General features: G+C 52.7%; 1 protein-coding gene across 1 annotated transcript in view; it reads left to right on the forward strand.

Moving 5' to 3' along the window:
- The first annotated feature begins 719 nt into the window (after positions 1-719).
- The window catches only part of RNF165 (ring finger protein 165), a 105,697-nt gene continuing 92,468 nt past the window's right edge, over positions 720-13,948 (forward strand). The window contains exon 1 of the mRNA XM_041753520.1: positions 720-860. Coding sequence (XP_041609454.1) covers positions 800-860 — 61 coding nt within the window. The 5' untranslated portion in view covers positions 720-799. The remainder of the gene's footprint in view (positions 861-13,948) is intronic.

Consider the following 13,948-nt stretch of genomic DNA (forward strand, 5'->3'; position numbering starts at 1 on the left):
AAGGCTGTCGGGGTGTGCACGTCTGTGTGTCCCGCGTGCGGCTGCTCGCTCGCTTTCCACCTTCACTCGTGCCCGCAGTCGGGCTCCGCACGTGCGCCAGCCCCCGGGGCGCACGTCCCCGAGTGACCCGTGCGCGGTGTGCAAGGACCTCCGGGTCGTGTGCACTCGGTGCGCTCGTGCCTGTCTCTCGGCAGGCACGGACGCACCTCCGCACGCCGGGGTGCACGGCCCCCGCCCGGTGTGTGCGCGCTCCGCGTGCTCGCCGCCCGCGTGTGTGTGCGGGGCGCTGCGCGCGCGCTCGGGCCTGCGGGCGGCCGGGGACCCGCGCCCGGCTCCACGCGCCCCGCGGGGCCGACCTCCCCCCCCCCCCCGCCCGGCCGGCCGCGGGCCTCGGCGATTGGCCGCCCGCGCCCGCGCCCTCGCAGCCGGCCCCCCTCCTCCCTCGCCACCCGCGCGCCCGCGGTCCCCGCTGTCCCCCGCGGTTCCGGCGAGGCCGCGCCGCGCTGCGCTCCGCTCCCATTGGCTGCGCGCGCCTTTGTGTGGCGGCAGCTGCGGCCCCAGCGCCTTTGAATGTCGAGAGGGGCCGGGAAGGGAGCCTTTCCATGGGCCATCTGTCTCCCCGCCAGCCGCCGCCCCGCCGCCGCCCGCGCCCCGCGCTCCGCCTCCCGCCCCGGCGGCTCCCGCAGCCCCGCCGCCGCCCGCGCCCGCGCCCCGGAGCCGCGCCACAAAGGGCCCGCGCGCAGCCGCCGCCGCCGCCGCCGCCGCCGCCGCCGCCGCCGCCGCCGCTCGAGGAGCCAGGATGGTCCTGGTCCACGTCGGCTATCTCGTGCTTCCAGTGTTTGGCTCTGTGCGAAACAGAGGTATCGCTTTTTCCTTTCGGGGTCCGCTTCGGAGCGTGGATCGCCGCGGGCACCGGGGCGGGGGCGGGGGCGGGGGCGGGGGCGGGGGCGGGCGCCGCGGGCGGCGGGGGGCTCGGGGCGCACCCGCGGGGACGCGGGGCGAGCGGGGGCTTCTCCCCTGGCCCTTCCGGGGACCCCCCAGCGTGGGGGTGGCCGCCCTCGTGGGAGCTTTTGTAGTGAAGTTAGGGTTTGGCGAATTTGGGTCCCTGCCTCCCTCCCCAGCCCCATTTTTTATTCCTCGCGGCGGACGCGGCTCCCCGAATCCCAGCCCCTGCCCTGACACCGAGCCCCGCATGATCGGAAGGAGGAGAGGTCCATGGCCGTGTGCGTGCGCGCGTGCGCGCCTGCGAGTGTGTGTGCAAGCATACTTGGTTTTCTGTTATTCGGTGCTGTTTTGTGTTTGTGTTTGTTTCGAGGCATATGTGTGTTTTCGTGTCATTTGTGTTTGCACCCCCCTCATCTTTCGGTCACCGCTGCCGCGGGCTGCCGAGCTGGGCTCCGGGATCTGCCCTAGCCCGTGCCCCAGCCCCCACCCTCTGGTGGGCGCTTGCACCATTTCCCCGTCCCGTCCCGTCCCGTGCCTTTCTCCCCCCTAACCCCCCCCCTTTTTTTGTGTGTCGCCTTGTGCTACCCACCCCCACCCCCATTGTCTTTGTATGACAGTTGCATCTATGGATTCAAAACGCTTGGATGTGTGTGTGTGAGCGTGTGTGGAAGCGTGTGCGCGCCTCGGAGTCAGACATGCACTGCTGTGCACCCCTGGTCCCGGCCGGAGCGGGGTGCCCGGCCCTCGGGTGTTGCGCTGTGTGTGCGGATGAGGTGGGAAGCTGCCCCCACGCCAGGCCTTTGCCCTGGGCAGGCGTTGACAAAGCAGCAGGCCGGCGCCGGCTTTGTTTTTAACTGTGATATATGGGGTGTGTTTGCACGGTCCCCTTCCCCACATCCCCTTTCCCTTACATTCTGCTCCAACAATAGCTTGATTTCCCCCTCTTCTCCACCCCCCCACCCCCGCCCTCCACATTTCTTCCATTTCCTTTTAATCAAAATTTCCCACCTCCCAAAGCGAATCCGAGATGCATTTAGATTCATTTTTTTTTTTTTTTCCTTTTTGTATTCTGCCTCTGGACTCACATTTCTCTTCTTGGAAATGTTTCTGCTACCCTCTCCCACTCCAAGTCTGCTTAAATCCCTGCTGGCTCAGGCCCTCCCCCACTCCCCCTCCCTCACGCACAGAATGATGTCTTCCCTTTGCGACCAGGGCTGCTCCACCGAGTCAGAGCGGGGGGTGGGGTCGCGGGGCCAGCGCTTCAGTGCGCCCCAGGGGCCCGATTGGGCAAGAAAATGAAAGCCCGGCCCTCTTTCTGCCAGACCAGCTGTCCCCAGCCCTAAGCCTCTCCCCAGAACCGAAAAGGCAAGGTTGGCCCCCTTAGGCCTGTTTGAACCGCAGTTTTTTTCGTGTGATGATAGAATGATGACATTCTGCATTTATCAAATCTTTTTTTTTTCTTCATTGTGTAGCTCAGTGAATGGTCAACTCGCTGCTGTGTGCGCTGTGACCCTTCTGCCTCCGCATTTAGCTGTATTGTGACACCCCTCTTAACCATCTCCTGTCTCCATCTGAGGAAAGCATTGCTATTTAAGCGGCAGTATCCCTATCTCAGGCCGGCCTAGCGGTGGAGGGGGTGTGGAGGGGGTGTGTGAGGAGTAGGCCGGGCGGGAAAGGGGGGGGGGTGCCCTGGTGAGCTCTCCCTGGAAATGCCAACCCCCTCCCCCAGTACACAAATTATGTCTTCTTACTTGGCATTTCCTCTTAAAACGGGTGTGGAGCATTACACTAGGCAGAAATTCAAAAATGATTAAGAAGGATGTTGAGCCTGAAAGTATAATTATCCTGATTAAATCATTATCATCCTCATTAATACCACGGATCTCTAAATACCCTTGCAGGATGCCGATTTTACGTTTTTGAAATTCAAATTGCTCAGCTGCCTTTAAATTTTATTTTTAATATGCCTCCCTCCAATCCCCCCCTGCCACCCCCCCCAAGATAAATTTTGCCCCTCTGTCAAAGTTTACTTTCATGGCAAACACGCCCACAGGAAATTCAAGGGCTGAGGGTGAGTTGGGCTGTGGGTAAAATTTAGCACAATGAGATAAGAATTCATGACCTTTCGATAGAGGATACTAATGCTTAACCCAACAAGGTCCTACACCACAATCTTCTTGTAAAACTATTAGATAGCTTGCCAGCTTAAGTCTGTTCTTTTTAGTTTCCATTGTAGTAGTATAGGATGTAGGCCATTTCAGAATAGATGTAGAGAAATAACCATTTTTGTATCTTCATCTTGTTTAGCTGAGTACATTGCACTGTAAATCCCTGTTAAGTGGATTCCTTTTGCCTTGGCTTGGAGGCTCTGGGCACCCCGTTTCCCACTTATCTGGGTGGCCATCAGCTCGCTTCTTGGCAGCACCCAGGCATGAGTGGAGAGAGTACATTTAGTCGGAGGCAAAAAATAATAAGTATACATGTATGAAAATCTTTGATGAAATGACAGTTGATGCCACTCCATAGCCTCTGAAAATTTGGTGCAGCAAGGTCCCTGGCTTCATGGGGAGCCCTAGCTATGGTGTCTTAATTGTTTAATTGTATGATGTCAAGAGCATCTTTGGACATCCGCCCTGGCCCTCAGAGCTGCCCCTTTAACAGCCGGCTCCCTTCTGCCGCCTGACCAGCCGGACCTGCTCGAAAACTGAAACAAAACAACGGCAGTAATGTAAGAATAAGGTCCCTACTTCGAGGGCCCTTCCAAAAATCAAGTCCCAAGTGGCTGCCCCAGATTGCCATTTGGCAATCTGAAAAGAAAGCGAGGAAAAAAAAAAAAAAAAAAAAGGAAGAAGGAAAAAAGAATCCCTAGCAAAATGGTTTTCCATTAAACAGGGATAGCGTGTTCTGCTGTGCTGAATTACTTCCTGTTCTTATTTTGTGGGTAATTTTTTCTGTATCAAATATCCTTTTGGTTGTGTATCTTTTTCACCTTTTCTTGTACTAAAACTAAAGCATGATCTGTATTTTTTTACATCCCCCAGTTGACAATGTACAGCGCTCGGTTAGAGATGTCACCCTGCTGAAACGTACTGTGGTCGTGTAGCCCGGGCCATCTGCTCATTGTACGCTGCTTTTGTTCTGTTGCCCTTCCGAAGCATGGTGGGCCCAGCCTTTTTTTTTTGTATCGTGTGCATGATGACATTGTTACACACAGAATCCACTAATACTAATATACAATCTCTCAATAAAGAACTAGTTTTCCTATATTAACCTAGTGTGCTTTTTCTCTTGCTGTTTTCCCATTTATTGTCGTATCCTGCTGTTTAGATTTTTCCCTTGCTTTTCTATCCCCACCCTCACCCACCCACCACTCCCACCTCCCATTGTAAGATTCGAGTGAATGCCTTTTTTTACTTTCCTTTTTCTTTTCTTTTCTTTTCTTTTCTTTTCTTTTCTTTTCTTTCTTTCTTCTTTTCTTTTTTCTCTCTTTTATTTTCTTTTTTCTTTCTTCTTTTTCTTCTTCTTTCTCTTCTTTCTCTTCTTCTTCTTCTTTCTCTTCTTCTTCTTCTTCTTCTTCTTCTTCTTCTTCTTCTTCTTCTTCTTCTTCTTCTTCTTCTTCTTCTTTTTTGTGGTACAGATATGGAGAGTTTAATCTCAACTAGTCCATATCTTTTTACAATAGACCTCTGGGGCCGTGGGAAGGGTCAGTTGTCCTGCCACACCAAAACAGCTCAACCGCATAGAGACAACTCTTATATTTGGCCACCTGCATAGCCTGCACATTTCACCTTAGTTTCTAAGTTACATGGCACTCAGTTTGTGATGCTGGTGAAGAGGTGGGGCTCTAACACTTAGGTTGAGAAAAGGGATACTGTTCTTAACTAGCAATCTGTAGCATTTCAGACTCGCCTGAAAAACCCATTTTTAGTTGTGTTTTAACTTTTCCTTTTACTGTCTCATTGATTTACTGTCCTGATAAATCATGCTGGGGGTAACATGTTACATGTAATTGAAGCCATGGTCTAGAATTTTAAAGTACCCTCTTCTATGTGCATCTCTAAGTTCTTGAGACTGGCAGTGTAAGTTTTGCATTGAGATCCTGCATAAGGAAGATGTTGGGAATAGAAACCAACACCACCCCCCACATTTAGCCCAGGGTCAGCAGCCTGACCTGTTACCGTAGAAATAAGAGGGTCTGTGTCCTCTGTCGGCTGTAAGCCAGTTAAAGCTGATTATAGCCTAGTTCCCTGACAGCTGCCTCATCTGTGGTCCTGGTGCCTCTCTTGAGAAAGAAGCCAGATCTCTGCCATTGTCTAAGTGTGTGTGTGTGTGTGTGTGTGTGTGTGTGTGTGTAGGAGGTGGAGTGTGGATCAGGAGGGAAGTCAGGACTTACCCCCAAATTGAATCTGATGAAGAGCCCTTAACATGTATCTTTTCTTCCCTCCCAATTACGTTGGAGAAGCCAGTGGAGAGATATATTCCCCCCAAATTCAAGCATTTGTCACTTACACCAATTCAGTTTCAGCCCAGAACAAGTCTTGCTAAATGAGGCATTTTAGACACCAAGGAAATCAGTTGATTAAAGAAATTCACGGTTGCTCCATAGGGTCATCATTTTGGAGCCACTCTTCCTGGGGCCATACCTCCTCCTCCCTCCCCTGGGCTGTCTCCCGGGGTCCCGCTGCCCCTCTGCTGGCTTCCATCCCCCCATAATTGCACCCTGCCTGACCACAGTGCTGCCTTGCCTTCTTTGTGGCTTGGGAGGACTCTCCTCTCCTCTCATGACTGCCCTTTCTGCTCTGGCCCTTTGTTCTTGTGCTCTCCCCAGCCTGGGTAGGAAAGCTGAGCTGATTTACTGTGACACATGGACACACATGGAAGTTCCCAGCGGAGGCTCATGCTGTAGTCGGTGCAAGAAGAGATATGCAAACCTTCAAGGATTTAAAAAAATTTGTTTTGCTTCTCTTCCTCCTTTTATTTCGGTTTACATGAAAATTTTAATTTTGTCCCCAGTTTGAGAAAGCAAGATCAACCATTCCTCAACCTTTCCTCAATAATGGTGAAAACTACCCCAAATCAGGTGATGACCCTCATTTTTGTCCTAGAGAGCAGTGGCTTTTATTAGATTGATGTTAACCAGCTTTAAGATTCTATTTCTCTAGATTAGTGTTATGTGTGTCAGAATTAGTTGACAAGGACCGTCTGGTAACCTAGTAATAATATAGAAAGCTGGTGGGGTTAATGGGAAGTCATGTTTCAGCAATTTATCAAATGCCTACTTGATTTTCACCCATTGTCAGAAGAAACACATTCAGATGAAGAAGCCCTTTCCCCTGACTGGATGAGCCAATCATTACAAAGCCGTTGTACTTTGTATCTACTCTGTCAACCATCTGACACATACCCGTTTTTTTTTTTTTTTTTTTTTTTTACATACCCGTTTTAATAACTTTTGACTCCAGGATTTTGGAAAAGCCATCTGTTACTTAGATCCTACACCAGAGACTTTGTAGTGAAGATGAAGCACAGCTCTTGTGCGCTGGTCTTCTTTTCAAATGAAAGAACTCTTTTGAAATTAGCAGCAGATAAGGACCATTTAATTGATGTGTTTTCTTAAATAATAGTAATCCATAAACCAACTAGCAGTATTAGTCACTCAAGATTAGGGGAAAAGATCCTCAGAAGTCTCGATGCTCTAAGATGCAGGTGACAGAGACTGGGTCACCACTCTTCATCTTACAGTTTGCTCACCTCCTGCCTCATCCTTTGCCCCCACATCCCTCCCATCTTTAAATAGCCTAAGGTGTCCCACAGGAAAACTTACTGGTTTCCTGTGTTAGGAAAGCCACAACTCCACGCGGGACCCAAGAGCAGCATGGAGCCCCCTTCCTGGCGAAGAGACACAGGCCCTTGACTCCAGGGTGTGACTGATCTCTTAGTCCTAATCAGCTACTGCTTGTGCAAAGGTGCAAGACATTGGTGCCTTCGTTGTTCTGTGGATCTAAATAGCTATTTAAAAATTCCTGGCTTAACATAGTATGAACATGAATCAGTATTTATTAGTTTCCAGTATGGCTTAGGCACAGAGGAGCCAATATATTGCCAGAAGGGTTGGGGGAGACGTGTGGGGGGACAGCTTGCCTTAGAGAGACTCTGAGGATTTTCTGGATGACTTAAGCACTAAAAGCAAACATATATAGCCTGCAACATAACCACTTGCAATGCCTGTGTCCTCGTGTTCAATCATTTGTTCTTCTGCTCAACTCACTTGTTTACTCACTTAGTTCATGAGTGTTTACTGAATACCTACTTGGAGCCACGTTAAAGGGGATGCCAAAGCAACGTAGTACCTGGGTGCCTGCCCTCCCGAGGCTTACGCCGAGGCTAGGAGATGAATGTTTAGGAAACCAGATGCTGTCTAAGACATTCTGTGCCAAAGCACCCCAACAGATGGTGGAACGTCTGACTGGGTGAGGTGGAAAGAGCCTGAGGCCGCCCAGGGGTTAAGTCCTAGCCCCCTCTTGGCCTGGAAGGGTGAACTGCTCTGAGTGTCATCTAAACAGTGACCATCGTGATACCTGACAGGGTCTGTTTAGACTATTCAAAAGCACCTGGCACGCAGCAGGTGCCTGGGGCCTGCTAGGTGGCTGCCCTCCGTCCCCTATAACTGTAGGAATCTATTGGTGAGGGATCACATTTAGTCTCAGAGATCCCCTGACTGAGGAGGCAGGATTAAGATGTGCCTCAAAGGTGGTACGCCTAAGGAGGGAGGAAGAGGAAGAAGGGCTCTGGGTGGAGGTGGGGAAGGAGTGAGACTTTGGCTAAGGCCTAGAGGCCTAGAGGCTCTGCTGACTTGGCAAGAACAGGAAGTACATATGAGGAAGGGTGTGTTTGTGCGTGTGTGCTTGTGTGTAGGGGCATGTGTGCAGGTGTGCTGCCGTGCTTGTCTGCAGGAGGCACCAGGACCCAGGTCTGTCCTTGGATGGTTCTCCCCAGAGCACAGCTCTAGGAGTTCGGCAGCACGATGTCTGAGAATGTGGGAGAAAAGGCTGGAAGATACTTGGAAGCCTGATTCTGAAGGCCTTCGGAAGCTCCAGTAGAGTTTGAACCTGCTCCCTTAGCCATTGAGAGCTCTCTGGGGAGAGCGGTATTTCAACAACTCATTCTGGCAGCTGGTGACAGTGGGTGAGCCTAGGGGGTGCGGCCAGGGAGGAGGCCATGGCAGGCTTCCAGGGCTGATGGAAACCTAAGCCAAAGGCCTGGGGCGTGGGAAGGATGGCTCCACAAGGGGCCTTCCCTAACCCAAACCGTAGGGGAAGTGAACAGAGCTGAGTCCGGGTGGAGGGGCTGAAGGGCAGAGAGGTCTCGGGGTGCCTGGAAGGGAGTACGATGGGGAGGACAAACAGGAAAGATTGGGAACAACAGTCCATTTCAGGGAGAGATGAGCTCAGTGAGTTTGAGATGCCAAGAGTGACAGAAGGAAGGGGACCAAGGCACGGTCCTGGGATTTAAGACTTTTAGCACCCAGTGGGGTTAGGAAATTCACTTCAATACAAATTCTTCATGTTTCCATGACAACTCCTCCCAAACCTCTCTCTCCAGTCTTGGAATCCCTTTATTTGGTTGTCCGCACACATCTTTAGCCAGGAGGCCATTCTCCCTGGAGCCTCTCTTGGGACACAGACTCCCCAAGGAGCTGCACCCCACTGCACCCTGATATCTCAGTTTGAATGATTTTCATCAAATTCCCCCCTTCTTGAGAAGAGAGACTCTAGGGCAGGCAGGTGGCAGGGTCATCGCCGCCTCCACAGGCTTGCAAACAGGTTGGCCCTTCTCAAGTGAAGAGAAAGAGCTTGGTGGGGGTGGTGGTGTTTCAACAACTTCAGTCTATATTAGATCATGGAAGTAATAGAATGATATTTTGGAAGGTTTAGAAAATAGACCAAAGGGAAAAAAAAGAAAAATAAACCGAAGGGGGAAATACATCTCTTAGATGTCCATCCCTCTGAGACCATATCGGTAAAACTCCTCCCACATTTCTGTGCCTACACATATGTATATTTTTTGTTGAGCTGTAAACACAGTAATGAACAATCCTACATTGTCCATCTTTTAATGTAACCTGTCACAGCCTTTTCATGCTTTCATATGTTGTTGTTACGAGCATCACTTTTAATGGCTGCATAATATTCCCCTTGAATGGTGGCCCCGCACTCAGGCTGGGGCCTAGGACACACTTGCATGGCACCGGGTTGCAGGGCTGCCATGGGCCACAGGGGAGGAGGGGTTGGCGGTATGGGTCTGACAGCTCCAAAGCCTCTCTGCTCACCATCAGCTCCTCCCATTAATAGACCCAAATAGCTGGAGGGGAAGGCAGGTAAAAGAGGGCTTGGAGAAGGAAGAATGTCTGCATAAACATTTGAGATCTGGGAGCTGGTCTTTGTTTTACCACAGACTTCTGTGATCCCGGGCAGGTCAGTGTCTTCCTCCCCTTGGTCTCAGTTGGCCCCGTCAGTGGGGGTGTCAGTCAAAAGGGGATGATAGATCCATCACGTCTGTCTTATAGGACTTGATGTGTAGGAAACAAAACAAGAAGCTAGCCCGCGGCAACGGTAGCAATAATGAATGACATTGCTCAGTGCTGGCCCTCAGACAGGTGGTTCGGGACAGTGGGAACCGGGGGGCTCCCTGTCCTGCTCCCTAGCAGCTGGTGGTGGCTGACCCTGTGACCTATAACCCGGGATCACTGCGCTGTGTGCTCACTTGTTATCTGCTGAGGAGGATGATTGGCCTAGTGGCCCCTTCCTGCTTGAAAAACTGGGGTTGCCCCTCGATGAGAAGCACATTTTATTGTCTCTTTGACTTTCCTTGGGGCAGCAGTCACACACTCTTTACCCAGTGGCTAGACCACCTCCTCTGGGCAGCCTGGTGGGCCATGGGAGGGCAGCGAGCTCGGCCTGCAGGCCTGAGCTCAGGGGGCACCTGCTTCCCACGGGGTGGGCCTAGTTTGCCCTCTGAGCAGGCCCTTCCCCTTGTTCCCAAATGCATCCATTCCCTGAAACATCCCGCTGGGGCCTGTCAGCACAGGCCAGGGAGCCCCCCAGTGAGTGGGCTGTCCTATCAGGCCTCAGCCACTCCCCCAGGTATTGGGGTGCAGCTAGGAGAGGAAGTGGTGGCCGCTGACTCAGCACCCGCCTGCCTGCCACGTGGAGAGGGGGTGGAGGAGCTCTCTGAGGCTGGGAGGAAGTGAGAATTTGGCCAACACCTGTCTCCAGGAAGGGCAGGATGCTTTGCAACAGCTGCTGCTCCCAGTCTGGGGCTGAGAGTGGGAGGGAATTGAGGGGGGGGGGGGGCGGCGAGGAGGTGCTCTCGAGTGTCCCCCTTGCCTCACAGCAGCTTCACTGGGGCTCTGTCCCCCAGTGGCCCAGGGCCTCCATGCCACCCCTCCCCATTGTGCAGGGGCCTTTTGGGCCAGACTGCCTCCCAGGACGACCCCCCTCCAGAGCAATTGCTCTTGTTACTCAACTCTGTAGATAGTGATGGATGGATGCCTCCCTCCGGGGTGGAGACACTATCAGTCTTCCTTCAGCTAAAGGAGGGCCCGCCCTGTGGGGCCCTCAGCCTCCAGGGCATTCCCTGGAGGTGCAGCTGAAATGGACTGGGCAAGAAAGGACCCCTGGGCCTGTCCAGGCCTACCCCTCCGCCTATGAGGCATGGCCCTGCTGAGCAGAGTTGAAAAATCTGATTCTGGGGAAGGTGAGGCATGACAGGGGGAGGCCCAGGTCCATAGACCCCTCTTAAAGGCTCCCTGCACGGCCAGTCACCCGAGGCTCAGTAGCCTGTGTGTCCAGCTGAGTGGTGAGGGAGACAAAAGAGGCAGCTAGACAGAGTCTCGGCCTCTATTAAGTCAGAGCTCAGCAAAGCTCCTCCTGGACACCGGCTTAGGTCTGCTGCAGCTGGGCCTCACCTTTGGTGGACCTACATCCCTCCGGGCGTAGGTGGAAGCCAGGCCTATAGAGGGAGCTCAGTCCGCTGGGCTGGAGGGAAGCTGGGCCCTGGAGGCCATACCTGGCTGAGGGGATAGAGGCTGCCCGGGAGGCAGGGCTGGAGCCAAGCCAGAGGGGAAGGGCAGTAAGGGGCCATCGGAGGGAGCTTGGGCCCCACCAGAACCCCAAGAGCCCAGCCTTTTTCCTGTCAGCAGGAATGGGCTTATGGGAGGACAAGGGGAAGAGAGGTCACCTGTGGTGAAGGGAACAACAGCAGGCAGCTCTCCCCTGGGCAGGTGAGCTGGGAGCCTGATGGAGAAGGTGGACGAGGAGCCCAGGCATGAACCTGGGGTGCATTTTCCCATTCTACCTCCACCGCATCCTGAGGGGTCCTTGACCAGTCCAACCTTCTCCCGGGAGAGACAGGTGGAGGAAAGTAGGAGCAGGAAGGATGGGAAGATGAGAGGAGGAAATTAGAGACGTGCTTCGTTGTCACTGTCCCTACTCCTCCCGAACAGGTGCTGCTCAGCATCACACGAGCACTCACGGAGTCTGCGTCTGTATGTGCAGAGTCCTCGCTCATGCTTAGCCTGGCGGGGTGGTCCTGGCCTGCCTTCTGGGAGCATCCAGACTGGAGGGGAGTGGAGAGGGCTGTGCAATAGAGAGCAGAGCCTCCACTCAGGCAGAAAAGGGCCTGGCCATGCCCTGGTATAAACATAGTGCAGATTCCAGTTTTACTGCTAAATCTTAAGGAAAAGGGGGTTTTTATATTGGAGAAAATAAGGAACTCTCAAGTCACCAGTTGCCAATATTGCATGAACTTTTGAGTGAAAATATAGGACTTGGATGACATGTTTCATGTGGGCGGGCCAGACTGTACCCCTATGGCTGTCTCACACCCCTCTGACCTTCGGGTTCTCCTGCAGAAGAGAATGAGGAGTGCCAGGTAAAGCAAGGTCTCCTCTTCACAGATAGGAAACCCAAGCCTGTCCAGTGGCTGCAGTTGCAAAGCCAGCTCCTGACCCCCCAGTCAGGATTGGGACCTGGGTCTCTTGATGCTGAGAGGCCAGTGCTCTTCTTGTGTCTTGACTCGAGGTGAGTCGGAAGTGACCTGAGCTCTAGAAACTCCAACAGGGGTGGTCAAGTGATGGTTTGTCAGAGGCACAACTGGGTGAGGCCGAAGACTGTAGGGTTTCGATGGGGTAGAGGAAAGGATGGCATTTCAATATGGTGGCCAATCTACCATATTGTTTCCCTAGCTTGGAGAGCCAGGGCTGGGACTGGAAGCGAGGGTCTGGGTGGGGAGTTCAGGAGGTGGAGATGAATCTCCCACAAAAAAGGATGTGAGGGAGACTTCCCGTGGGGAATGCCCAGCAGGGCTCCCCTCAGGACACTAAGGGCTCTCATTGTGGCTGCAGTAAAATATACACAGTGGCTCCCCCTTCTCTGTGGCTTTGATTTCGAGGATTGCATTACCCACCGTCAGCTGTCGTCCAGAAACAGATAATCCTCCTTCTGACATATCATCAGAAGATCAGTGACGGCCTAACACTGCGTCACAGCACCCTCATCGCTTACCTCACTTCCTGTCTCACGTAGGCATTTTATCACCTCCCGTCATCACCAGAAGGGTGAGTACAGTACAGGGAGCTATTTTGAGACCCAGACCACATCCACATAGTTTTTATTAGAGCATCTTAGTAAAATTGTTGTAATTCATTATTAGCTTCTGTTAATCTTTTACTGTACTTTATTTATAAATTAAATTTATTCCAGGTATGTGTGTATAGGGAAAAAAAAAAACAAACCTAAACCACCTTAGTATATATAGGGTTTGGTGCTCTGTGCGGTTTCAGACCTTACCTGGGGGTCTCAGAACACATATTTCTTGTGGATAAGGGGGGAACTATGGTATCGCATAAAGTTTGCCATTTGAACCCTTTTACAGCATACAGTTCATGGGCATGGAGTATATTCATGCTGCTGTGCCACTGCCACCACTTTTCACTTTGGAAACCTTTTCATCGCCCCAGACAGAAACCAAGGGCCGCCTTGATATTGTGGCCTGCTCCTGGGCAGGACAGGGCTGTGCTTGCCAGCTCTCCTTGAGGACAAATGGGGGAGAGTAAATGGTAGCAAGGTGCACACGGATCCTGGTGTCCAGAAATCTGCAGGTCCAGCTCTGGCTTAGCCAGGTGACTCTGGACCACTCTGCGCCTCATCTTTTCATCAGAAAAACTGGAGGTTGTTGTTATGGTTGCCAGCGCCGGGGCGGGGGGGGGGGTGCGTGGGTTGAGGTCCAGGTGAAGTACAAGGCACACACAGAACCCTGCATGGTGCTTAGCTAGAGGTGATCATTCCTAGCTCCTGCCGTCCCCTCTGAACACAGAATCCTGTTTGTTTGGGCCTGGAACCCTGGCACGGTCTAGGGCGTCCTAAGGGAGGGCAAAGGGGCAAACAAGAGAGGGCCGGGCGTGTTTCAGCATCACTGCATAAGCAGTTAATGAAAATCTCTGATGCACTGTGGGCAGCCAAAGTGCAGACAGCTTCTGGCCCGTAGCCAAGCTGGGGAGACCCCCCAAGCACCCCTGAAGCGTGTGGAGAACACAGACCAGGCTACACGGAGGGCCAAGCTGATGGTCATGCTGGCTAGAAAGCATGGTACAGCCTAGAGGCAACTGGTCAGGGCTGGCACATGGGATGGGTAGAGGTCACTGAGGCCTGGAGGAGTCAGGAGGGCCTCCTGGAAAAGGCAGAAATGGAACCACTCCCCCGAATGGGGATTTGAAGCTCTACTGGCTGGGAGAGCTATCAGGTCAGCTTATCCACCTTCCCCATGCCCCCCTACCCCCCACCGTAGATCCCTATCTGATCCAAGAGGTGAATGTTCAGAGTCCTATGGCTGTCATCCTTGTCTGGTTTTTTTCTTTTCTGGAGCATTGGGTCCTCTCATTTCATCGTCATGCCACCCATTCCAGTCCCTTCCTCCCTGCTCTCTCCCCTGGCCCTGGCCATTT

This window comes from Vulpes lagopus, chromosome 1 (genome assembly GCF_018345385.1).
Source record: "Vulpes lagopus strain Blue_001 chromosome 1, ASM1834538v1, whole genome shotgun sequence".
Classification (NCBI taxonomy): Eukaryota; Metazoa; Chordata; class Mammalia; order Carnivora; family Canidae; genus Vulpes; species Vulpes lagopus.